The 27,992-nt window shown below is 35.9% G+C and overlaps 1 protein-coding gene across 7 annotated transcripts in view; it reads right to left on the bottom strand.

The window, feature by feature from the left end:
- Positions 1-27,992, bottom strand: part of LOC136039152 (uncharacterized) — a 212,614-nt gene that overhangs the window by 52,523 nt on the left and 132,099 nt on the right. For all 7 annotated transcript variants that reach the window (XM_065722640.1, XM_065722642.1, XM_065722646.1 and 4 more), the window contains 2 exons: positions 13,632-13,760; positions 36-872 (listed from right to left, as the gene is read on the bottom strand). In XM_065722640.1, coding sequence (XP_065578712.1) covers positions 36-872; positions 13,632-13,760 — 966 coding nt within the window. The remainder of the gene's footprint in view (positions 1-35; positions 873-13,631; positions 13,761-27,992) is intronic.

Raw genomic sequence — 27,992 nt, 5'->3', positions numbered from 1 at the left:
ACAAACAAAAAGAGTTTCCAAGGAAAGTGACTCACCAATATGACATTGTCCTGCTTATCACTTGCGGACTTTGACCTTTTCTTTCCAGTTTCAAGGCCAATGTTCTTTTTCATTCTTGTTTCCGAGACAGAGAATTTACGAGCAACAGAGACTCGTTTTGTAGGACTCAATTCATCTAATCGATTCAGTTCCTTTCGCTTTTCGCGATATTTTCTCTGAAGTTCTGCCATGCGTATCCTCATCTCCAACTCCACGGGATCCATAACAAAATCATCCTTTTTTAACGACGGTACAACTTCAGATAACGAACTATCACAATAAGTACTTGCTACGGTACAAAGCGAGTCAAATGTTTTATTATCAGAGGAATTACAACTCTGCAGTAAACGCGTTTCAGCCACAGTTGATAAAAGGTCAAGCCCCTCACAGGGCGCACTTTTTCTGGCTTCCACTTTGTCTATACTATCCATTAGCAATTTGAGGCCACTTAAGTCAGGTGTCATCGATTCAACTTCTTGTACTTTCTGTTTCTCAGGTACTTCTGCATCTCTAAAATTTTCACTTTTTAAATCACAATTAAGTGGGAAACATGACAAGCCAATGTCACCCACTTCTAAAGTTTTAAACTCACTACTACTATGACTAGTCCCCACATTTAATGTTGACACTGCGTCTTCATTTGGAGGCTCAACAATCACAAGTTTATCTTTTTCATCATCATCACCTTCTACCTCATATTCATTATCACTGGATTCAGGTGTATCGGTCTGGATTACTGCGTCTTGTCTTGGAGGGATCAAAGAGTTCCCTTTTCCTTCTTCGGAGATTAAATCGAGATCCGAGGTTTCAACCTTAACATCAAGCACAAGATCCTATAAAATATTAAATAAAATAAACACAGGGTACGTTCAAGGTTTGAAAAAGTTAACAATACTTAATAAAAATTAATTTTTTCATTTCAGGTGAGAGTGAATAAATATCTGGCACAATCAAAAATTTACTTCGTATTAAGTTTTGCATCATACGTTTGTGGATACGGTTAACTAGCATCTTCAGTGTAGTAACTTCTGCACAATCATCATCAATTTGGGGGAAATGGAGGCAAAAGACAAAACTGGTGAGATTTAATAAACATTAAGGCATTAACAATCATATTCTTCATATTTTACTCGTTACTGATCAAAATTACTCAAATTCTAATAATCATTATAATGTGTATCAAGGCATTAATTAATAAACCCAACCAATGGACCACTCTTTCCCTTTCCTTATTAAGGGGATTAACTGAGTGAGCGTCTCAATTATTGAACGCCCCTCAGCAAAACTCATATGCCTGAGCAGCACCAGGGCTGCCATCGAGTGAAAAAAATACTAGATTTTAGTGATTTTTGGTTGATTTAGTGATTTTCTTCGACGGCACCCAGAGCAGCACTGTAGCCACACTTGTCAATACAACGAAGTTGGGCACGACTGCACCGCCAATAACGTATCCCTTTGACGAGTTGGGCTATGTTTGAATTGCAGGCGTAATTTGTTCAATTGACCAATCAGAACGGAGATTTAATGCAGAAATTCTATAAGTACCAAGGACAGTGAAATGGACAGTTGAATTGGTTAAGTTGAAATTTAGACAATTATATTTATCTTTAAAAATTATGCAAAATCGAGAATCAATTTTAATGAAAAGGTCTATCAAGCAGTCACCAAGAGCATATCCAGGATTTTTTTTTCTTTTTTTAGGGAAGAGGTTACAAAAAGTTTTACAAAACGCATAAAAAATTTGTTTATATGCAAAATATATTATTTCCCGATGGTTTCCCGATTCCCGATACAACACAATTTTTCATGAAAAAGGCGTATCCAGAATTTTTTTTTCGGGGACAGAAAATAAAAGACGCATCAATTGTTTATATACATCTTTTGTTACTTCTCGTTTCCCGATATAACCCTATTTTTCACGAAAAAGGCCTATTATGGAGTCATCAAGAGCGTATCCAGGATATTTTTCGAGAAAGGGGTTACAAGAAAATTTACAAAACGCATCAAAATTTATTTATATGCATATTTTACTAATTTCCGATTGTTTCCTAATTCCCGATACAACCCAATTTTTCATGGGAAAGGTATATCCAGAATTTTTTTTTTCAGGGGAGGGAGTTGCAGAAAATTTTACAAAACGCATCAATTATTTATATACATTTTTTGTTGTTTCCCGATTCCCGATATAACCCAATTTTTCATGAAAAAGGCGTATTATTCAGTCATCAAGAGCGTATCCAGGATTTTTTTTTTTCGGGGAAGGGGCTACAAAAAATTTACGAAACGTATCAAAATTTGTTTAGGCCTATATGCATATTTTACTAGTTCCCGATTGTTTCCTAATTCCCGGTACAACCAAATTTTTCATGAAAAAGTAGTATCCAGAATTTTTTTTTCGGGGAGGGGGATTACAATTCTTTTTTGAAAAACGCATCAAAATTTGCTTATATGCATTTTTGTTACTTTTTCATAAGTCAGACAAGACTTTCGAGGAGGGGTGGGGGGTTCAAACCCAGTATCCCCCATGGATGTGGCCTTGGCAGTCATGCAGTACCAAACGGCTGTAACTTTCCTTTAAAGGTGTACGCGTATTCTGGAATTAATGTTGTTGATGTTTGAACTTCTAAGGACAAAAAGCGTTGTCAAATTTAATTATTTAGTTTTGCTGATTTATTTTCGCCGTACATTGTGGCAACACAGACAAAATGCGATGCTGTCTTTAAGACTCTATAATTTGGAAACGACCAAAGAGAAATCTTAAAAAACAACGGTTTCTAGGTATGAATCGACCTAAGATAGGACAAGGGGGAGGGGCGGGGGTAACAAATGTCTATTTGGGTGCCCTTGAGACTTAAATTATAAAAGACAGTAGCTTAACAAGGCAGTTTTTCTGCAAGTATGCTGAATATGGCGAAATGCAAAGGTACAGAGCGAGTCAAGGCCGTATCCAGGGGGTACCGGTTTTTGCCCCCACCCCCCGAAAACGAATTTTGATGCGTTTTGTAAAGCATTTTTTGTAAACCCGACCGCCTCTGGATAAAGCCATGGTTCGAATACAAAGTAATTGGGAACAAATTAAACTTCCCACTATAGTGTGACTCATGCAATATGGTTGCTAACACCTTGAATCACAGATGTTCAAACCATTCACAAATTAAATACAGCCAGGGCACTTTGGGCATCAATTTGAAACAACAAATGCCTGAACAACCAGGCAGATGTCCACTGATGACTAAGCAAAGCCGTATCCAGGGGGGGGGGTTAGGGGGTTTGAACCCACCTCTCCGAAATATTTGTCTGACTCGTGAAAATATAACAAAAATGAATTTCGATGCGTTTAAAAGTTTTTTGTAAACCTCACCCCCTCCCCTCCCTAAAAAAAAGTCCTGGGTAAGACCCTGTGATCAAGTAAAACTTACTAGGCATAGAAGCTCAAAGCAAAAAAAAATAGAATGGGTTCCAATTTAAGGGTTGTCAATCAATAAAAGAAGCAAAACATAAAACAGGAGAGAAAAAAGCCATTCTATCTGTATTTAGTTTAATCAATGTCTGAACTGAAATCTAGCAATGGCGAAGAAAGGTTTTCCAAGAGCACGTGTTGAACCTCTCTAATAAATTCCCCCTTTATATACACGTGTTACTCATGAGACTACCAAGAACGTGGTTGGCTGGAGAAACAAGGTCATTCAAAGAGAATCAATATAATTCAAGGATTCTCTATCCTCTGGTATTCCGCCAAAAGAATAATCTTAAGATCTGTGTTTTTGGATTTAAGAATGAAATAAATACTACGTCCGTACAAGGCGGAGAGGGGGAGGGTAAAGGTTCCTAAACAACGAAAAGGTGTCACACATAATAAAGTTAAGAGTATTCACTAAAATAAGGAAAAAAATATGAATATTTGGGATATTAAACGTAACTTTTAAAAGTTAAGTTAATAAAGTATTCTGAGAATCCCCCCCAAGGACAGCTGTGCTTCTTGAGAGGGCTTTTTACTAATTGTAGGTTTGATTTTGAAGGTTTTGAATTCATACATTGATGACAATTTATAATATTCATAAATTTAATAATGAGGAAATCATTTCTATATACTGAATAATTAAGTAATCATAAGTAGATACTATTCTGCAATGTACTTTGCGGAAAACAAGCCTGTCTTAATTGAGGTTATTCTAAAATGTATTAATTTGGAAAATTAGCTTTTTCACAGATGGGAGGTTGGGGTGGAGGAGGACTAGGAAGTCAAGAATCCATCGGCTCCCTAAAAAAAAGCTGCGGTTTAAATGCACCGTCAAAGCCCTATTCACAGTGTGGGGGGTTAGGAGGTTTGAACCCGCAAATGTTTGTTCGACTCATAAAAACGTTTGAAAAATGCATATAAACCAGTATTTAGTGCGTTTTTAAAGTTATTTAGTACCATCCCCCAAAAAAATTCTTTTGTAGCCCCCCCCCAAAAAAAAAAATTCTGGATGCGTCCCTGTGCTTACTTCTTCATCATTCACCATACACGCTTACTTCTTATTTTGCGTTGATAGGTAATATACAATTCATTTATTGAAATATGTCATTTATTGGTAATAAATGGTACAGAAAGAGATGTCACCTTTATATGGTGTCTAGCCATCTCCATTCCAATGAATTATGGGCATATTGAAATGTATGTGTGCCCTGTTTTGTCTCCCGGATGGGAAATCGAGATAAAACTTCGGGAATGACTTCGACTTTTGTATTGAGACAGGGGGAGAGGTGATAAAAGTTCTCCCATCTTCAATAAAGAGCAGGTTACACGCTACGTTTTCCTCTTACATTTTCCCAGGATAATAAATTACTTTTACATTACCCTTTTGAGCTCAGGGTGATGAGCTGGAAAAACACAAGTTTCTATCCAGCGCGGGTGCACATGCGAACAACACCCTGGCTTTTACAACAGAAAAGGTAGTGTTTCATTGGCAAAGATTTTAAATTCTTCCTCAAAGAAGAGAGTCTATATTGCTAAGCCCCTTATTAAGTGACATTCAACGAGTTTAAACCTCTATGGCGTCCATTTCCACAATTAAAATATCCAGTTTTACTGAAGTAAACTATCATACTCTTAAGCCAAAAGGCCTCCAATTAAAAAATCGTCCTAATAACAAAAAAAACTTATTATTTTTTATCATCATCATATTTTACTCTAGGACAAATAAAATATCAGATACTTCAATTGAAAACTACCTTTTGCCATATATATATATATATATATATATATATATATATATATATATATATATATATATATATATATATATATATATATATATATATATATATATAATTCTGTTTTAAGGTCTCAATGTCCAAAATTGTTTAGATTTTAGTACATTTCTCAACAAAACTATAAAAGAAGAGATATCATTCAAACAAATAATGAAGAGGGGGCCATCATTCAAGAAGGTCTTAGAAATCGTTGTTTTTGTGTCTTGGAGATACAAGAACATTCAAAAAGTTTAAATCATTAGTTTCTTACAGTATTAACTAAATTTATTAAATTATTTGGATTAATTCAGTCAATTTACTTATTAATCCATAATATACTTTAGATTTCATATATTAATTATTTGCTATGAATCAGAAATACTTTTACAAGACAGGTTGATAATCAATTTTTTAGAGAAAAAATAATTGTTTGTTGTTTTTTTTTTATTTCAATTCAAAAAAGGCTTTCTTTTGCAGTTTGTATGGTCAAACAGTTCGTGGTAACAAACTGTAGTAAGGAGCGACCCGGCTCAAAAGTAAACGAAACTCCAAAAGACAAAATTTTGATACTTAAAGATACATCAAACGAATCGCATTTTTATGCTGATTTTAAATATACAAGTTTCATCAAAACGTTTATATAAGTTTCATTTAGTCTTTGTCATCAAAAGTTACGAGCCTTAAATTTGCCTTAGTTTGGAAAATAGGGCATAGAATCTTAACGAAAATCACACCATCGCATTCAGCGTATCAGTGAACCCTGTTGTAAAAGTTTCAAGCTCCTATCTACAAAAATGTGGAACTTCGTATTTTTTGCCAGAAGACCGATCACGGGTGTGTGTCATCGTATCAACCGAGTGGTCCTAGAATGTCGCAAGAGGGCTCATTCTAACAGAAATGAAAAGTTCTAGTGCCCTTTTTAAGTGACCAAAAAATTGGAGGGCACCTAGGCCCCCTCCCACGCTCATTTTTTCCCAAAGTGAACAGATCAAAATTTTGAGATAGCCATTTTGTTCAGCATAGTCGAAAACCACAATAACTATGTTTTTGGGATAACCTACCCACCCACAGTCCCCGGGGGAATGGCTGCAAGTTACAAACTTCGACCAGTGTTTTTACACACAGTAATGGTTATTGGGAAGTATACAGACGTTTTTCAGGGGATTATTTTGGCTGGGGGGGGGTCGAGGGGAGGGGGCTATGTGGGAAGATCTTTCCTTGGAGGAATATGTCATGGGGGAAGAGAAATTCAATGAAGGGGGAGCAGGATTTTCTAGCATTACTATAAAAAAAATGAAAAAATAAATATGAAAAAGTTTTTTCAACTGAAAGTAAGGAGCAGCATTAAAACTTAAAACTAACAGAGACTATTTCGCATATGAGGGATTCATCTCCTCCAAATACCTCGCTCTTTGCGCTAAAATATTTTCAGTAATTTCAACTATTTATTCTACGGTCTTTCTGATTCAGGGGTCATTCTTAAAGAGTTGGGACACAATTTAAGCTTTAGCATAAAGAGTGAGGTATTAACGAGGGGACAAACCCCCTCATATACATAATAAAAATATAGGAGTACAAAAGTTCGTTACGTAAGTTAATTCTTAAGTTACGTATATTTTTTACTAATAAAAACGTTTGTCAAAAATTTAAAGTTCTAGTTGCCTTTTCAAGTAACCGAAAAATTGGAGGGCAACTAGGCCTCCTCCCCCGAGCCTTTTTTTCTCAAAATCGTCTGATCAAAACTAAGAGAAAGTCATTTAGCCAAAAAAGAATTAATATGCAAATTTCATTTTAATAATTTCTATGCGGAGAGCCAAAATCAAACATTCAAACATTCAAAATTCAAAAACGTCACTTTCAGTTAAAAAAAAAAGTTTTTTTTATTTATTACTAATAGAGTCGCAAGCACTGACATCTAGGATTTTAGTAAGGATGGTACGAACTTTAAATCTTTTTTCCTTTGTTTTTTGGCCATATGCTTTAATTACAATACATTTTTTTTTATAAGGGAAATTTAAAAAAAAAAATTAAATAAAGTTCACGAAGCCAAAACGGAGGTGGGTAATCCCCTCCCTTACTCTGCAGCTGATAAGAGGGCATTTTTAGTCAACAAACCCCTTATGTACTTATCTTACATTTCCGTTTGAAAGATATCTGTTAACCAGTAAGTAACCTCATCTTAGGTACCCTGACTTATTTATTTACCTCAGGACCGGTTTTAGGCCCAATTTTGCAAATATTGAGGCTCTTTAGAATTAAGATGGGGACTACTCCCTCTCTCTGTGGTAGAATAGATACTTATATCCGCCTTCGCAACCATACCAGCATACTTAGGTATAGAGAAGATAAAACTTCACTACAAATCATTTTTTACGCGGTTTTCTCGAAAAAGGGTAGGCCTAGGCCTAAGACTTCATAAAAAAGAAAAAATATCTCGCATGAAAATCAGTCATTTTAAAGATTTAACGAAAAACAATAATGATGAGAATTATTGAGCGTAATTGACTTTTTTCTGGCAGTTACAAAACCACAACCAAACCATTACCTTGGTAATCATACACCATTCATGGATTGATAATTAGCCCTGTTCTAAATCAATTTAAGCGCCAGCCTGATGCCGAACGCCCAAATTATTGTTTTTGCAAAACAACTCCCTATTTTTTTCTTTAAGATGAAACTTTTTGATTTGACGAAAGAAATTAAATATTTGTAAGCCATCAGCTATTTTTTTTTTTTTTTTTTTTTTTTTTTTTTTTTTTTTTTTTTTTTTTTTTTTTTTTTTTTTTTTTTACAATATGGGCACTCGAGCTGGGGTGGCGCTAGCGAACAAAACAGGATCCCGCCAATTCAAAAATAAAATCCCCCCCGAAGCAATTGTTTTCATTGGTAGTTACGCTTTTCTTCCTCAAGAGCTATTTTTCAGTTCAAACATATGAAGGCTCTCCCGACGTGCATGCTTGAAAGTGGATGAGGTTTTAAAAGTGGCTTAAAAGATCTTGAAAGTTACTTAAAAGATCTTAAAAGTGGTTTAAAAGTGAGGCTTAAAAGTAGCAGTGAGGTCAACAGATTTGCATTTCGTTCGGGGGAGGGGATTTTTTAGGGGCTACAAAAAAAACTAAAAAACAACAAGTATATATATATATATATATATATATATATATATATATATATATATATATATATATATATATATATACATATATACATATATATATATATATATATATATATATATATATATATATATATATATATATATATATATATATATATATATATATATATATATATATATATATATATATATATATATATATATATATATATATATATTTATACCAACACAAATATTTCGCTAGAACCAAAACAAGACTGAAAAAATGGGTTTTTAAGTGATACAATCAAGATGAGAGTTATATGTTAGCAATGAGAGTTAGATGATGCATATATGGAATCTGGTTCAAAATGCCAATCCATTCTTTAGGGCACAGAGAAAAAAAGGAAGTCTCAAATCTCAACTGGTTAATTCCCTAAAACAATTATAATGCTTAAAACAAGGCCTTACCCAGTGGAAGAGTATCGGGTTTGACCCCCATCCCCCAAAATATTTGCCCGACCCGTAAAAAAGTAAAAAAACACACATTTGAACTAATTTTTGCTGAGTTTTGTAAAGTTTCTTATATACCCCCTCCAAACAAAAATACCCACCCCCCCGAACAAAAATCCAAGGTGTGCCCTTGATTAAAGATCATGGTATGTGCACGTTTGAAGAGTATAATCATGAATCAATGGTCTATTATAACCAGTCGTTAGTAAATACGTGTGACCAAATATAACAAACCGAACAAAACTAATAGTAAGGAGCCCGAACCAACAAGTAAAGGAGATTCGACGGTTTGCTCACTCTCCACCACTATTTGCACCTCTCGAAGCACCGCTTTCTCCGCCGCTCGTGCCACATTGTAAGCGAGGTGTCGGCACACTTGCGCCACGCTACTCCTCCTTGCACCACATGTGCCCCCTCCAGCATGTATGGTAGGTACTAAACGTTGTGCGCAATTTTTCAACGTCCCAGCCCCTAGTAAAGATCATGGACCGGAGTCACTTCCAGAATCCTGTTCTTAGAGTTGAACCCCCCCCCCAAAAAAAAATAGCTCAAAAAGGTTCAAAAGAGACATTAAATATTTAATTTTTGAATATCAAGATCTCATTAAACTCACATTGATGGATCCTAGCCTTCTCCGGAGGATGGAAAACTTGGCGCCGTTCTCGCAGCTTGGGCGTGGATAATTTGTTTCTGGTCTTGTTTTTACATGTTTAACTGGCAAAACTAATTAGTCAAAAGTAATTTGACAATAAACCGTGCAAAATTCCACAACAACTTGGAATCCAATTAACATAATTGTTGTTGGTCGTAAAAACATGATGACTGAGACACAGTCGAAATTTGGACGAAACGACTGTTTTTACGAGGACCGTCTCATCAGCGAAGGTAGTATGCAAAGCTATTAGCTATCAAACCAAATTCGACCTATAAACCAAGACTGTCCTTAAACACCACAAAAACGTCCAAGATGAGACAATAAACTGAATGCGAAACAATAAAATCAAATTTGTTAATATTCCCCAAGGCTGCAGATTTAGAAGAAAATTCTCGGTCTATGTTTTATTATGTCCTGGCTACTTACTTATCTTGCCGTCCTGGCCGAGTTGGTTGGTGCGCTGGATTCGGGATCCTTTGTCTGAGAGGACGCGGGTTCGAATCCCAGTGTACCCAATTCTTTAGTTGGGGACAGGGGTCAGTGGCGTGACTCTGTAAGCTTAGCCAGAGCCGACCCAGCTCCAAATGGGTACCTGGAGAAATCTGGGGAAGGTAAACAGGAGGGTGTGCGAAAGCACAGGATGGCTGGCCCCCAACCCCCCATTGCACTTCTGGCTGAAGGGCCAAGAAACAGAGATCAGCACCGCCGGTAGGGACTGTAAAGTCTAATGCCGTATCCTTTACCTTTTTTACCTTACTTACTTATCTTAGGACACATGCTCTTTGACTCTACATGAAGCTATGATCCAGAAGATGGTTTAGTCCAATGCTACTAGTTCTTCAGAGTGCGGTGTAGTGATATTTATTATATTTTCACCCGTGGCGTCAAAAGCCCCCATTAGCTTCAGGTCAGTCTTGACTGTCTGGACCAGTCAAGACTTCCACCGCCCACTTCTTCTTCATCAAGTGAATCAAGTATTTGCAGTGCAACAACCGTTTGGTGAGAGCGCTACCTAGCTACCAAAAAACATGACCAAACCAGGTTAGACAGTGTTTCAGGATTAGTACACAAATCATATTTTTAGCGGTCATGTCTCATAAATCTCTATTCTGTTTTTAGAGGCCATTTCTTTGGCGCTACATTTTCTTTAGGATATTTCCAACCAAAATCTCATGAATATTACGAGGATTCGTTATACGATCATCCATTACAGCCTTTCCTCGGTTTACAAAACCGGATTGTGGAAGTTTTATATAAGAGCCAAAAATGTGAAAAAAACATGCGGAATGCGGGGTGATCGTATATAAAAATTGAAACAAATGCATGAATTCAACAAAATAGCTAATTCCACGAGCAGTAACAAAAGTTTTCTTAGAAATCTCGCCAATATCATACGGAACGAATTGTGAGGACACAGAAGCGACGTTGAGCTAAACAGAATTTGGTTGAAGTGAAAAATAAATCTCTGAGAACTAGGGTTGGAGGTAAGACAGAATGTTATAACAGTCTAATGAAGAAAAAGCTGACAAAAAAAATTCTACGAACTCTTCAAAAAAATAGTTTAAATTGACAAATAATAAATACTTCTACTATTTCTGAGGTTCACACAAATCTCTACTTTGTCTGAACTCCTAAAAAAGTGTTTTAAAAATTGTGTTTTCAGGCACCGGGTTTGAAGCGTGTTTTGAGCGGGTTCGACAAAAGTCGTTTTCAGGTTCTCCGTGTTCAACCGAGTAAAACTTTAAAGCGTCTTCGTCTTGCGAGTTCCAAGCGTGCTGGACAAAGGTTTCTCAAAATTGTAATACGTCAGAATTTCATGGTTGAGCATGGGTTCTGAAAAGGCATTCGCCCGTGTTGAGCATGGAACCCAAAACGGTAATCCGCACAACTCGTGTCTAACTCCCTGTTGGATGTGGGTGGCCTGAAAACAAGGCTGAAGTTTCTTAGCTCAAAACTTTCAAATGGAATGCACAATTTTCGAGCCCTTATCTCACAAAAGCGATAAGAGAGCATATTATTCGATTTTGCTCAGAATTTTTCTCGGCAAAGAGTAAATAAAAAATGATTGGAGTGATAAATGTTAGCTTGGTTGCCAGTGTGAGGTCATATGATGCCAGTTGTCAGTGTTGTGTATATGTTTTTTTTGTTGTTTTTGTTGTTAGCGCTAAAAGAATAAAAACAGTAAAAACAAATAAGGTTTTTTTTAATGATGAATTAATACTTGACCCGAAAGGTTAGATGAGTATCTTGAGGAGGCCAGTTGGCCCAGACCCCCAAACTCGAAATATCATAAATTGTTCAAACTGTCCTAATTCTTATATAATTCATCATGAAAAAAGGCCGTGCCCTAAATGAATAGCAAACAAGGAAAGTGTACATCCGAGATTTCTGGAAAGACAAATTAAGGATTGACTCCAAAAGCTAGGCATATACCTAAACCCCCAACCCCAAAATATAATGAATTTCAGGATATCCTAGTTACCATAAAATACGTCCTAGAGAAAAAAAGCTAATATACTGAATGAAAAAGAAGCAAGGAGGCTAGGATGAACAAGAAGCTAGACGCAAAGCTTAAGAGAAAATCGAGACCCCCCCGAAATCCAAAGTTTTCCCAATTTCTGGGTGCTTCATATTCAAATTATCATACTGTTTTTTTTTTATCGCCCCTCCCCGATAAAAGAAATCCTGCGCACGCGTCTGCCCAAACCCCTTACTGCAATATTACAAACTGTTCAGAATTTCCAGTTCCCACACAATGCGTTTGTTATCCGCTACTGATGATTCGAGGACTAAAAAAAGAGCTTATGTCAGTCATAAAAATAAAAAAAATTATTTCGAATTCAAATAGCATTAAGAGAAAAACCATGAATTTAAAAAGATTATAAATTTAAGTATTCATAAGAGTTTGTCATAGATGGCATCGCTAAAAGACCAGGGTAGGACCTTTTTTTTATATTTTCAGAGAACTCAGAATACGGCATTCGTGACGTATTGCATCTGCCGTTAAGGAAAAAAAGATTTTCTAAGAACTTAATTACAAGCAACGACATGAGCTGGAAAAACTTTTCACACTAAATTTATATGCTGGGTAGGCAGGTTTTGAGAATTAGGGTTGATGTCTGTCAATCCTTCGATAGAATAAATCACAAATAACACAGAATAGGCTACGACTAAAAAAAGAAAAGAAAAAAAGATTTGGGAGGAACGAATCCAGGAGTTTTTTTTGGGGAGAGGGGAGTTAAAAAATAAATATAAAAGCACATCAAAAATTTGTTTATATTCATTTTTGTTATGTTTTTACGAGTAGAAAAACAATTGGGAGGGAGGGGGTGTTCAAACACTATACCCCTCCTGGATACGGACCTGAACTCTAGTAACCCAAAAGGTTTTATGCAGCACTTTTTGGGATAGTCAGGTTTATTTCTCATTCCTCAAACAAGTCCAGTTCTCTCGACCGGTTCGATCTGTTTTCTCCTTTATTATTTGGTCTCTAATATATATATATATATATATATATATATATATATATATATATATATATATATATATATATATATATATATATATATATATATATATATATATATATATATATATATATATATATATATATCCTGCTTTTTAATCTACTTCAAGGTAATACTTCTGTAGCGCTGTTTGCCAGTGACATTTTCGGTTAGCTAAATTTCCAGTATAGCGAATCCAATCGTTATACTGGAAATTTGACTTGGTAGCATTAATGCTACCAAGTCAAAAGTATATAGTTGCCATTAGATATTTAATTTTTCAAATTAATAAAATGATCCAATTTCATGATGTCCTCTAACCCTTGTATATCATTTCATTTGTTTTATATCTTCATTTGTTAGTATTACTTTGCTTAACGTCAATATTGTCTTATCGTAATATTTTGTATACGGCTATACATCTTTTAAATACAATTATGTCCAGTTATTATATCACACGATAGTATCAAGTTAATATGATATACTCTTAGTTCATTTGTAAAAATTCTTTCCAATTCGTCGATGCCCCTAGAAACACGTCCACAATAAAAGCGGTTACATTATAGAACCAAAATTAATAAGTCAGTACCTCAGATTTTACCACAGGTGTCTCATTTCCTGAAATGGTTAAATTGTTGCCACAATTTGAAATCACTGCTTCAGAAGAAATGGTCTCCGGACAAATCGGACTCATAAATCCAACAACTGAAGTGGTTGTCTAGAAGAAGAGATAAGAATATTTAAAAAATAAAACTGCAGCGCTATGCTAACTTAAATCCGGTTTTTTCTTTCATAGAAGTGCTAAGATCTTAAACCTCGCAAAACATCGTCATTTGCTTCATCGAAGTGCTAAGATCTTACAGCTCATTGCCAAACAGAAATATGAAGTGACAACCCCCATAAATGACAATCTCACAAAAGCCCTTAGACCACAGATCAGAGCAGAATGAAGAAAGATTTTGGGAAAAGAACGGCCTCAGAAGTAAGATCAAAGGGTACTTATCGGTTATATAATAGACACTCGGGAAGTGAAGTTCGATTAATACTAATGAAATAAAACTAAATATGATGAATATATAATAGTTCGGAAACAAATTTGGGCTATATATTTTCATATTAGGGGTGAGGATAAAGCATAGCATATATTAAATGCGTAAACTAACCATTGCTGTATTGCAAAACTAACCATTGTCCCTAATGTGCAAATATATAGCCCAAATTTGTTTGCATAGACCAAAGCAAACCAAAATACAAACTAAAAATTAAATAAAATATAGCTACAATTTATTTTCCAACCAAACCAAAGCTAATTGTGTGGTATAAAGAAGTTGCTTCGCCAGTTTCTTGTGTCACGTTTGCGTCAATCGCGATCGAAATTCTATAGTGTCTATTATATAACCAATAAGTATCGATCAAAGTTCTCAGATTTTCCTTAAAATCGTTTTCTGCCAAAAGATTAAAATCTTAGCAATTTGATGAGTCAAAGGACAAGCCTATAATGTCAAACACTTGTTTTAGATGAACAATCAAAGCATGTACAGTAGCATGAATGCAGTTAAGACTGTCAATCAAACAGTCTGTGGTAACGAACTGTAGTAAGGAGCGACCCGGCTCAATAGTAACCGAAACTCTAAAAAACGGAATTTTGATACCAACAGTTACATCAGAAGAATCGTATTTTTATGCTGATTTTCAGTCAAGTTTTTCCTCATCGCCCCGCTCTTTACGCCAAAGTTTGACAATTTCTCACAACTCTACTTTTTAAAACAATAAAAAACCTTAGCGCAAAGAGCGGATTGTTGAGGAGGGGGCAATCCCTTTCATATCTGGAATAATTTCTGTTCGTTTTAAGTTTCAATGTCACTCCTTACTTTTAGTTGAAAAAAATTGTTTCTTTTATTTAATAAAATACAGAAGAGAAACCGGAAAAGGACAAATTTTTTAAACTTGAGTAACCCTTTCCCACTCTCATTCAGCAACAGTCGAAATTTCAGCTCTCAGTCACTTTCAACTGCTTCAAAAGCTTCAGATCTAAGAAGTTCAAGCCTTCGAAACCGTAGAACGACGAGAATGTATCTTACGTAAGCCATTTTATGAAGCTGCACGTCATTGCTTTCTTATTTGGGCCAACGTGCGATGCAACGATGGTAATTTCTGGAACGTACTGGTCCCCTTAGGACATCCCGTCTTAGTTCTACATTTCGGCAGATTCGGTCTTCATAAATCTTGCGACACGTGGTAATCAACAAGCCGCAGATACGTATCATACGTATACAGATATGCACGTATATACGTATACAGATATGCATCGCGATACATATTGGCCGGATTTATTCTATTTCTCTTACTTCAGTGGCGGAGAGAAATTTATTATCCTCGATAATTTGAATCATTTTAAACGTGTAAGATACAATTTGTTTAACTTCGACGATAGACCTCGGCATTCTGTTTGCATTTGGTTCTTGGCCTCAAATGATCACTAGCAATTTGTAAAATATGGCCATATTCAGCTTGACGCTCTGATTGTTCACTTACAAAATTGCACGGAGCCTGTTTCTCTCTTTCTTGCAATCCTTCTTTTCACATTTTATGGTTCTTGAATTATCCTGGTCACTAGAAAAACCACCTTATAATTATAGTAATATAAATAATTCCTGCCCTATAACTTTGGCTTTAACTATGCTAGAACTACTTGAACATGCGTGAATATTTTGTGTAGAATCTTTTTCACATGCTAGTAGTAATCACTTTGCTTATAAGAAATACCTTTCAGCGGAATTTGCTACTTTCATTCAGGGTAGTTGTTAAGGACTCCTGGCCAATCTCAACTCATGCCTACACTTGTCTTGGTAATGCGCGTAGAGTGTTTGACCGCGTAAACCACTTAAAGCGGCTTTACATACTTAAGAATCATAGCCCCCTTATTGGTGACTCGTTTTCATTTGGTTTACAAGGCAGCGCCTTATGATTCTCTGGATCCTGAGATGAGTTCACCCTTTTACTTCTGCAAGTTGTGCACCCCAAGAACGTGCATCACCTGCCCTTGGATTTCTTTATGAATCGGCATAAGCTAGTTTACTGGGGTGCTTCATTGTGTTTGTATTTATAAACAATTGAAGTTATGCTGATGACCTGGTTGTGTTAACCTAATTGACCCGCTACACTTAATATGTTAATGCTACTTATGATAGTTCTACCGCTAATCTTAGGGGGATTCAATACCTTAAAGGATCACCCCATCTAGTCAAATATAAACTTTTTGGTTTTCGTGACCCTTTTTCAAATAAAACCAGGAAATTCCCCCACACCGTACAAAATTCTTCCTAGAAAAATTTCCTCCCTACGGGGAATCCCCCCAAACCCCCCAAAAAATTCAAAATGTTTCCCAATTTCAAATACAACACGTAAACATTGGCAAATTGCAAAGCTTTCCTTTGCAATTTCAAATACAAGCCCTTTCCCCAAGTGCTGCAGGGGTTTGTGTTATCCCCAGAAGCATTATTATTGGACGTTTCAACTATGCTGAATCAAATGGCTACATAAAAATTTTGATCGGATGTCAGTTGGGAAAAAGAGGACACTGAGGGCTTAAAAATGGCACCCAAAAAAAAACAAAAAGAAATTATTCTATATATGAGGGGGCTAGCCCTTCTTCAATCCATGCTCTTAACACAAAGCAACTCAAACACAAGGGGTGTTGAATTTGAATGATAAATATTTTTAAGGAACTTTTGAGATTTTACCATAAAAAGCAAGGAAGGGGCAACCCTCTCATATACAGAATGATCTTTGGTCGGTTTAAGTTTTAGCCTAATGTTGCTCCTTCCTTATAGTTGAAACATTTGCTCTTTTTATTTAGCTTCTGACCGTCTTTCAAATCATGCCAGCCCCCCCCCCATTTAAACATTTTCCATGAAAAATTCATCCAGAAACTTTCCTCCGTGGAGAATCTACCCGCAGAAAATCCTCCCTCAAAAAATGTCCGCCTATTTTCCGTTAACAAACATCATGTGTGAACAGTGGACACAATACAGAACTTATATCCCGTTCCTCAGGGGCTGTGGGGGCCATGGGTTCCAAGGTACAGTTATTGGCCCTCTCAACCATGCTAAATCAAATGGCTATTTGAAAATGTTAAACAGATGTCTTTCGGGGAAAAAATGGGCAGGTGGGGTAGTTGCCCTCCAATCTTTTTGGTCACTTAGAAAAGGCACTAAAACTCTGAATTTCTGTTTGAATGAGCCCCCTACCGACATTCTAAAACCATTCGTTTGACAAGATTCACTTGAAAACTAAAAATAAAAGCGCATCCGTGACCATTCTTTTGGCAAAAAAATCACGTTTTTGTAGATAGGAGTTTGAAATCACTACATTTGACTTCTCTTATATGTTGAATCACAAAGTGTGATTTTCGTTAAAATTGCTGGACTTTTTGGGAGCTTCCCCCTTTTGCAAAAAAGGGTAAATTTTTCAGACTCGTAACTTTTTATGAGAACACTAAAGTTAATGAATTTCATAAATTTGGAATAAGCATAAAAATTCATATTATTTTTTTAAATCTATTGAGTTTTGTATAATCTATTATAGTGACCCCATTTTAGAATTAAGCTGTGTAAAACTCGAGAACAAACCGGTTTCATCTGTCTGTATTAAGAGACAATTAGCTTACGCTCAGCGGAAAACAAGTGGCGGGTGACAGATTACATTTGACTTATATAATTTGAGCTATGTATTTGTACATTGGGGGTGGGGGGTTAAAATATTTGCCCAGCCTGAATTTAGAAAAGAATTCTTACTTCATAATATGCAGAATACTTGTAGCTAATACACTTTGCATGCAGAACTGCTATATCTTACCCCCCCCCCAATGTACAAATATACAGACCAAGTAGGTTTCTAAAGAACTATATTTCCATTATATTTTGGTATTTTTGTTAGGATTGTAACCTAGCTTCACCTCTTGAGTGGGGTCGCTATAACAGACAAGTACCATCAATTGTTATCAAAATTCAATTTTTTTTTTAGTTTTGCTAACCATTGGACCGCGTCGATCTTTACTCACAGTTCGTTACCACAAGCTGTTTGACAGTAAAACCTCATGACTGGAGAAAAACCACACACCAAAACTTCCAAAATGAAGATAAACCTTAAATTATTGAACCGCTCCATTGAGAAATTCAGCAAATTGTTTGCTACAATAAATTTCCGTTAAGTCAATAAGCTGCAACTCCTATTTGAAGGGGTGCAAACCTAGCGAAATACACTAAATGGAAACTCAAAGATAGTATGTTACTAGATAGCAATTGGAAGCAACATCCCCACCCCATGTGTACGTACGTGCACAGAACCCTTAGTTTGGGAAGCATCAGAGTGGGGAGGGGTCAATATACAAGCACACCAGTCTTTACCAGGGAGGTGACCAATATAATTTTTTTTACTTCTATTTAATATGATAATTAAAAATATAAACTATTAGAGATACAAATCACTACGCTAGGGAAATATTTAAATTTTACTAACGCGTGGCGAATAACTACATAAGCAATCCTAAAGGCAACCTAACTTATTGAAAAATTAAATAGAGAAAAAAAAATACATAAATATTCCTAGAAGCATTCCAGACTAATTAAAATAATAATAATAAAAAAATAAAGACAATCACATTCTCCCAAACATCCACAGGGTAACAACCACCATCCAAATACAACTCAATCCACCCCACTCCAATAATCCTTAATATTGTTGATAATTACCCTATTTCCCCCTACTGTGAACACGTTTGATGTTGATCATATTCTCCTGAAACTCCTCACGCAACGGACTTGACAAAAAAGACGTTAAATGAACCAAAATGAGCCGGAGAATTATAGAACATTATATAGAATATTGTTATATTATTCCCACCAGAGAATTCAAAACAGACATATTGTTTTCTATTCTTAAAGAAACCTGTACTGCTTCCAGTTCTCGGTTATATGCTTCTACTTCTTGCTTCTATTCATCTTCTATATTCTTCTATTCCGTTTTCTATTCGATTCTAAATTCTACTGCTCCTACCTCTTCTACTTCTTGCTTTTATTCTATTTTCTATATTCTATTCTTCTTTTATTCCGTTTTCTATTTTATTCTAAACCTGTACTGCTTCTACTTCTTGCTTCTAATCTATTTTGTATATTCTATATTTCTATATTCTATTCTTTTTCTATTCTGTTTTCTATTCTATTCTAAACCTGTACTACTGCTATTTCTTCAACTTCTTGCTTTTATTTCTATGCGTCTACTTCTTGCTATATAAATCTTAATACATCCATCAAAAAAAGTTCTTCTAGTGGGAGTAAAGAACAAAATTAAGATTTGGTACAAGCAAAAAATTATCACTTCTCAGTCTGTGTTATATATTAAATATAAGAAAACAATTTCTTTTTCAACTGAACGTACGGATAAACATTAAAACTTTAAACGAACAGAAATGATTCCGTATATGAGGGGGGCTGCCCCTTCCTCAGCACTTGCTCTTTACGCCAAAAATTTCCAAGTTCTTTAAGAATACTTCTCATTCAAATTCAACGGGCCTTGTGTCTGAGCAGTCTTTCTTAAAGAATTGTGACAAAAAGGCAAACTTTAGCGTGAAGAGCAAGGATTGAGGATGGGGAAGCCCCCCTCTAATAAGGGATAATTATTTTGAGATTTAATGTTGTTCCTTATTTTCAGTGAAAACAAATCTTTTTTTAATTATTTAATATCTGACCTTTTTTCGGATAGTGCCATAAGATCCTCTTCCCTCACCCCCATTTTCAAAAAATTCCCCTGGAAAATTCACCCGACTTCTCCACGCGGAAAATTATTCACGAGGAAAACCCCCCTCCCCCAAGATAATCCCCTCCAAAATGTCTGTGTATTTCCCAATAACACTGCCGCGAACAACGGGCAAATTACATAGCTTACAGCCTGTTCCCCAAGGACTATAGGGGAGGGGGGTGTCATATCATCCTCAAAGGAATAGTTACTGGACCTTTCAGCTATGCTGAATCTTGGCCATCTCAAAATTCTGATCGGATATTTTTTGGGGAAAAGGCGCGTGGGAGAGGGGCTAGTTTCTATCCAATCCGTTTGGTCACTTAAAAAGACCGCTAGAACTTTTTATTTCTGTTTCTTTTGATGTATATATTGTTATCAAACTTCTATTTTTTTTTATTTCGGTTATTGTTGGGCCGAGTCCGGTATTTGCAGTTCGTTATAACGAACTGTTTGATATCTACAGCATAAAGCTGACTTCAATAAACTGACTGACGATATTTTCCTGTAGGGTGGGACATGGTATCCATGCAAATAGTTATTTTGATTCTTTGTCAATATGTATGTAATGTCCAGGAAACATTATAGTCAAACTTGTCAATAAAATCAAAATTACGTTTGACTATTTATTAATGATATTATTTATGCCATCTATGACATTATTTATACCGTCCACAATTTCCCGAGCAAGACAAAGAAATATTGAAAAGATTAATGGGTTTATGGCCAGTATCAAACAGTTCGTGGTAAGGATCTGCAAGTAACGAGTGATGCGGCTCAATAGTAATCGAAACTCTAAGAAACAGAGTTTTCATAACAATAGATACATCAATAGAATCAAATTTTGATACTTATTCAAAATATGTAAAATTTAATTGTACCCGTCAAAAGTTACGAGTCTGGAAAAAATTGCCAAATTTTTGAAAAAAAGGAAAAACGCCCCCAAAACATCAAGTGACGTTAATAAAAATCACTCCATCAGATTCAGCATACCAGATAACCATACTGCAGAGGTTTCAAGCTGTGATGTACAAACATCTGGAATTTAGCTTTTTCTTTTGCAAGAAGAAAGATCACGGATGCGTGTTTATTTGGTTTTTTGTTGTTGTTGTTGTTTTTTTTACCAGGGATAACCAAATCGAACCAGTGATCGCAGAAGATTTAGAACAGGTTAACTTGATCGAAAATCAAAAGCTGTAGCGCGATTTTTAAGTGATCAAAAATATTGGAGGGCAGCTAGCCCCCCTCACACTCATTTTCCCCAAAGTCATCCGATCAAAATTTTAAGATAGCCATTTTGTTCAGTATAGTCGAAAAGTCTAATAACTATGTCTTTGAGGATGACTTGACCCCCGGAGGAAGGGCTGCAAGTTATGAACTTTGCCCTTTGTTTACACACAATATTGGTTATTGGGAAGTATACAGACGTTTTCAGGGGGGAGATTTTTCTGGTGGGTGAGGGGTCGGGGGAAGTCACGTGGGAGAATTTTTCGTGGGGGAAGGGAATTTTCCATGGAGGGGAGTACGGATTTCCTAGCATTATTTAAAAAAAAACGACCAGAAATTAAATAACTGAAAAAGGTTTTTCAAATGAAAGTATGGAGCAACAGTAAAACTTAAAACGAACAGGAATTATTACGTATATGAGGGGGGTCGTCCCCTCGTCAATACCTCGCTCTTTTCGTAGTTTTTTTTTTTGTACTTTTAAAAAGCTATTTATTCTAATTAAACGACTTTTGTGATTCAAGAGTCATTCTTAAAGAATTGGGACAAAATTCAAACTTTAGTGTAAAGAGCCAGGTACTGACGAGGGGGCGACCCCTTTCATATACGTAATAATTTCTTTTCGTTTTAAGTTTTAATGTTGCTCCTTACTTTCAGTTGAAAAATTAGTTTTTTTTTTATAGGAAAAAAGAAAAAAAATTAGCATAAATATTTCGCCTGTATAAAAGTAAGCGTTTTCCGCGTTAAGACAGAAATAATCTGAAGCAAAACAGTTTAAAAGAGAAAATAAAATATAAAACAGAATATTTTGGTTTGATCTTTGAATTTTTTATCCTTTTATTTTTATTCTTTTTATTTTTAATGTCGTTGTTCTTCCTTTTTATTTTATATTTTATCCGTTTTCTTTCTTAAAGCGGTATGGTTTAGATTATATATAGCTTAACACTGAAGATGCCTAGTTTTACAGGCAAAATAGTCGCGTGATTGTTCTCTTTTTCTCTTCCTACTGTTCGTAGTCCCATTCTTTATCTCATGATTTCTTTATGTTATCATGGTAGACTGGCTTGGCTTCAGATCTCTTAATTTATCAAGTTGAACGGTGTTCAAATTTCAAGAATAAAATTCGTCATTGACCAATCAAAATCAAAAGTTGAGGCATATATTTTTCATAGTAAAAAAAGAATGAAGTTTGGAACAACCGTTTTTCGAATCTAGAAAAAGATGGGAAGATGACGAGGATAATTTCGTAAACCACATTGGCCTGCCAGAACAAAATCACCCCGCCAGGTATTTGTTTAATTAAACAAAACACGCCAAAGAAGTATAGTTAGGTTAATCTTATTGAAATATAACCTTCATATAACCTTTAGTTAATATAAAAGTGTAATTTGGGCTATATATTTACACATTAAGGGGTAGAGATGGGGTAAAGTATTTAGGCAACACCTCTAAACTAACATAGCCTAACCCCCACTCCCTCATAATATGCAAATATATAGCCAATTTTATAGGAGTCAAATGCATTCTATCATCCGTTACTTGCCTTTGTGGTAATGAAACCGGTTTTCTGAGATCTAACCTATGCGTAATTCTTGAGCTGTTTCGTTTAATTAACAAGCACCCAAAAAATAAACTAAAAAATGCAGATCGAAAATGAAGTTTTGAGAATGGATTTGAGAAAGGTTCTTCCATTTTTTTTTTTTTTTTGCGTTCTTGATTTTATGCGATTTGTTTCGCTAACATTTTCGTTCAGAAATGAGAACGTCTTTCTCTTTTAGCGTTGAACAAGAGAGGCGGTTGTCCCCCCGAAATGTCCATTCTATTTCGTCCAGCATCTTCGTTGGCTTTAACCCTATTCTCAGTCTTCATTTCTTTAATTTATTTTTTTATAAGGAGACATACTATTGTGCCAGTTGCGGTTTTGGCTTCTCTTGGACCCGTGCCAAGATCTTGATTAGCCCCTCTCCCTGTCTCCCAACAATTTAAACATCTTAGTTTTTTTTTTATCAACGGACATTACGATTCTGTGGCTTGGGCATAAACCTCTGATTGAGAATTTTCTACGATTTCAATTTCAATGGTGCGTTATCGATTTGACATAATTTTCAAGGGATTTCAAGCTAAAGCAAAATTAACTTACAATAAAATCTATTGTTGAGTATGAATAAAGCAGTCATTCCCGAAACAGCGACAATTAGGAATTGTTTCCCACCCAACCATTTCTAGCAAAAAAATCATTGAATTTTCCTATTGGTGTTTTTAGATTTCAGTTGTTTTTAGATTACTTTTTTAGACTCCCCTAACCACAACCTGTATAATTTAGTAAATGTCTGATTCCTCCATTTGTCATACGAACATTTTTTTCTAAGGAGGGCCAAATTTTTTGAGGGCCAAGGGGATTATTTTTTAAGTTAATGAAAGCTTTGCCAACAACATTCCACAAAGAAAATAGCAATAACAATAAAGGGTATAAAATAAATATAAAGAGCATAAAATAAAAATGACAATAAAGAAAATAACAACAAAAATTGAGAAAATAATAAGCTGAGTGTAAAAAAAAATTAAGAAAAATGAAGGAAAAACGAACTCAGATCCTGTAACAAATTCAGTCAGGGTTATGGGTTTTGCCTACTTCAGAAATCAGCGCTCTGATATGCAAATAAAACAAATAAAAATACAGAAAATGGGTACCGTATAATGTTTTTAATAAGACAATGGAAAACCCGTCTTTCTATTTCGTTTTGGTTGTCGATGGAAAGGCAATGCGGGATAAGAAATTAGTTACGCTCCAACACAAACACCAAGTACCGGGGAGTGGGTAGCTCCTCTACTATGGTAATTAATTTGCCTTCTTTGTGGCGAAGTGCATTGAATGTTGATGCAAAAAATTTATGGTCACCTGGCATTTATACACTTAATACATCATGTCTGTGACGGCAGCATTAAACCAAACAAAAAAGGAAAGAATAACAGGTATTGAATTTGAAATCCTGACGTTTTCTGATGAGAATATAGCACGAAACTATTACCATGCTTAGATATTTACTAGTTAAACTTAAAAAGCTATTTTTTGTAGTACATTCATTCTATATCTATCATATATAATTACAATCGAGGGGACACCCACTTCCGCCCCCAGATGTACAAATTAGAAAGCCGAGTGCACTTCACAGTTCCACCATGCTTTGTCCGGTTTTCGTCACGCTTGTCACCTGCCCTACTTGATAGGCAGCACCTAGTGTAAGTGATATATGAAAGAGGACAACCCCCAGCCCCCTCGGTTATAGTTAGTTAAATTGGTTATGTATTTGTTGTACAGACCACAAGGTCAATATTTACTGGTTTGGAGAAAGTATACACTTCTTGTAACAGGAAAATTAATTTCCTGTGATTCAAGCCCAATTGAAACGAACAAAAAAATAAATAAAAATAAATTCTACAAAACTAAATGAGTTTTATGGAGCAACGTTTTGTAACAATACAAAGAAACATTTTTGATTAACAGTTCTGAGTTCTTTGAGTTCTTTATTTAACATTAAAATCCATAAACAAAAAATTACTTCAAGAAAATCTCCCCCATAAGGCTCCATGGCCGGGAAAGAACAGGGGAGAAAAAAATACCAACAACAAAAAATATAAACAAAAACCAAAAAACAAAATTGAGTCGCCCACCTTAATAATCTCCAAAAAATGACAAGCTAGGCAGTGGGTAGCACACGATTTCACCAACTCAATTAAATATCCAACTCAATCCAGAGACATCAACTCCAAGGGAAGCCGGAATAAAAAATAACAAAAAAAAACAAAAAAAACAACAAACAAACAAAATTATTTACTAGCTAAAAAATCTCTAACATAATTTTTGAACATACCAAACGAGTGGCAGTTTCGTACGAACTCTGGGAGCGTGTTCCAGATCCTGTTGCAAGCTGTCAGAGGGTTGAAGTCAGACCTCACTGACAAATGTCTCTATTTGACATCTATCCAAGAGGCACCGACTTTCCACCACCTGGTGTGCATCTCAGAACACCATGTCCACCCTAAAGTTCACCACGATTGGTACAGTTCTGCCACGATTGGTGCAGTTCCACAACACATGGCACAGTTTCCGCCACGATTGGCACACTTCTACCACGCTTACACGTGCAATCTGGCTCAGCCTAGATGATTTCTGAAACAAGTTGCTCCTCATATGTACCCAGATTTTGCAAATCTTCGATATTGCCTTATATTTTCCATATAATTCACCAATGTTCCTTCTACCCCCAATAACACAACATGATTTCTGGTACACATGCCTAACATAGAGATTAACATACTACATACTAACGAAGTCCACCTAAATTCTATAAAACTATGTTTTGAAAATAATACATTTTAATGAGCAAACAAAGACTCAGAGCATGTGTCTTAACGCATTCCAAAGCTTATATTTTATGTTTAACCCTGGAATCCTCTATGCACACATCAAACTCGCCAAACTCACTCCCGAAGAAGAAATCTACGGATTAATACTGACTTGTTTTCATTAAGTAAATAATATTTTCTTCCCACGTCCTTATGATCAAATATCATAAAACCCTTTTTTGCGCCGCAATGACGCCAGACAATTCTTGCTTACAGAGTCCATGTATTGTTCTTGAACAGAAGCCCCATAAAAACATTCTGGGTGATAAGAACGACGAAACAAACTGTCGAACACAGCGAATCACACAGTTTGTGGTAACGAACTGAAAATAAGGAGCAACCTGGCTCAACAGTAACCGAAATTAAAAAAAATTGATATCAATAGATACATCAAAGGAATCGGATTATTATGTTGATTTCAAATATATAAATTTCATTAAGTTTAATTTTACCCATCAAAGGCTAAGAGCCTGAGAATATTTGCCTGATTTTCGAAAAAAGGTGGAAACGCCCCCTAAAAGTCACAGAATCTAAATAAAAATCACATCATTAGATTCAGCATATCAGAGAAACTTACTGTAGAGGTTTCAAGCTCTTATCGGCAAAAATGTGGAATTTTGTATTTTTGCCAGAAGAAAGATCACGGAGGCGTGTTTATGTGTTGTTCTTTTTTTCTTTTTTTCCCAGGGCTGGTCGTATTTTCCCATTGGTCCTAGAGCATCGTGAGAGGGCTCATTCGAACGGAAATTAAAAGTTCTATGACCCTTTTTAAGTTATCAAAAAGATTGGAGGGCAACTAGGCCCCTTCCCCGCCCCCTTTTTCCCTGAAATCGTTCAATCAAGATTTTTAGATAGCCGTTTTGTTCATCATAGTTAAAAGGCACAATAGTTATGCCTTTGGATATAACATGACCCCCCCCCCATAGCCTCAAGGGCAAGGTCTTTAAGTTGTAAAGTTTGCCTATTGTTTACGCATAGTATTAGTTATTCCGAAATAGGCTATGCACAAAATTTCGGGTCGGGGGTGGGGACAAACTTACACAGGGGGTTCCTCGACGGGGGAATTTTCCATGGGGATAGAAGTTTCCAGGAGGTGAAAATATACGCTGGCGGAATTTGTCAGAATTCCTATACAAAATTATTTTTATATGTCTTGCTTTCTCTTTTCCGTCTCAATTTTACGCGTGGAGTTGTTAAGGGTAATTGTCCGGTGTGAATTTTCACCGAGATTGAATTGTCTAACGGATATTTCGTGGGGAGGGAGATTTCTCTGAGGAGATGAGGCCAGATTTTCTGACATTATTTAAAAAAATGGTCAGAAATTAAATTTTTAAAAAACAAGTTTTTTCAACTAAAGAAGCTAAGGAGCAACATTAAAACTTAAAACGAACAATAATTATTACGCATATGAATGGGGCTTCCCCCTCCTAAGCATCTCGCTCTTCACGCTAAGTTTGAATTTTTTCCCAATTCTCTAAAGATGACTCGTGAAATAATGATCGTTCAATCAGAACAATAAGTTCTTTTAAAAGTACTGAAAAACTTTAGCGTAAAGAGCAAGGTTTAGAGGAGGGGGCAGCCCACCTACATATACGTAATAATTTCTTTAAGTTTTAATGTTGCTCCTTATTTTCAGTTGAAAAAACTTATTTTTTTATTTAATTTCTAAAAACGCTGTGGCTAACGCCAACAAACGAACATCTAACGCCAGTAAATGTAAAAACATCTAAAAATTATCTAGACTCGCTTAAAACCCCACCAAAATCCTGAGTAAACCGCAGGGCCGTACCCAGGCCCTTTTTTCGGGAGGGGTGTTTACAAAAGGATTTTTCGGGCGGGGGGATTCATTTTTGTTAAGTTTTTGGGAGTCGGGCACAGTTACGGGGGGAGAGGTTCAAACCCCCTACCCCCAAGGATACGGCCTTGGTACACTGAGACATTTTGAGACATCTGTGTCTGAGAAGCAATGGTAAGTTTCAACTTTATAAACTTAAAACCTATGAAAGCAAACCTCAACACATCATTTTCTACCCCTCCTCCAAAATAACAAGAGCTAAGAGCTCATATGGCACTTGTGACGAGGCCGGACGAGCCAAGAGCCAAGAGCTCATATGGTATGAGCTCTAGCAAAATTCTAAGAAACAATGGATTGATTTAAAAGGAAAATCGGATGCTTAATACCGGTCGGGATTTAAAATAAGAGCTCTGAGTCACGAGGTCCTTCTAAATATATCAGAATTCATTAAGATCCGATCACCCACTCGTAGGTTATAAATACCTAATTTTTCTACTTTTTCCTCTCCCTTCAGCCCCCCAGAGGGTCTTTATCGGGGAAAACGACTTTATCAAGTCAATTTGTGCAGCTCCCGGACACGCCTACCAGTTTCCATCGTCCTAGCACGTCCAGAAGCTCCAAACTGGCCAAAGCACTAAACCCCATCCCTTAACTCCCCCAAAGAGAGTGGATCCAGTACGGTTACGTCAATCACGTATCTACGACATTTGCTTATTCTACCCACCAAGT

The sequence above is a fragment of the Artemia franciscana genome, chromosome 19, assembly GCF_032884065.1.
Source record: "Artemia franciscana chromosome 19, ASM3288406v1, whole genome shotgun sequence".
In the NCBI taxonomy this organism is placed as follows: domain Eukaryota; kingdom Metazoa; phylum Arthropoda; class Branchiopoda; order Anostraca; family Artemiidae; genus Artemia; species Artemia franciscana.
Note: the sequence above shows the minus strand (reverse complement) of the source record. Positions and strands in the feature narration are given on the sequence as shown.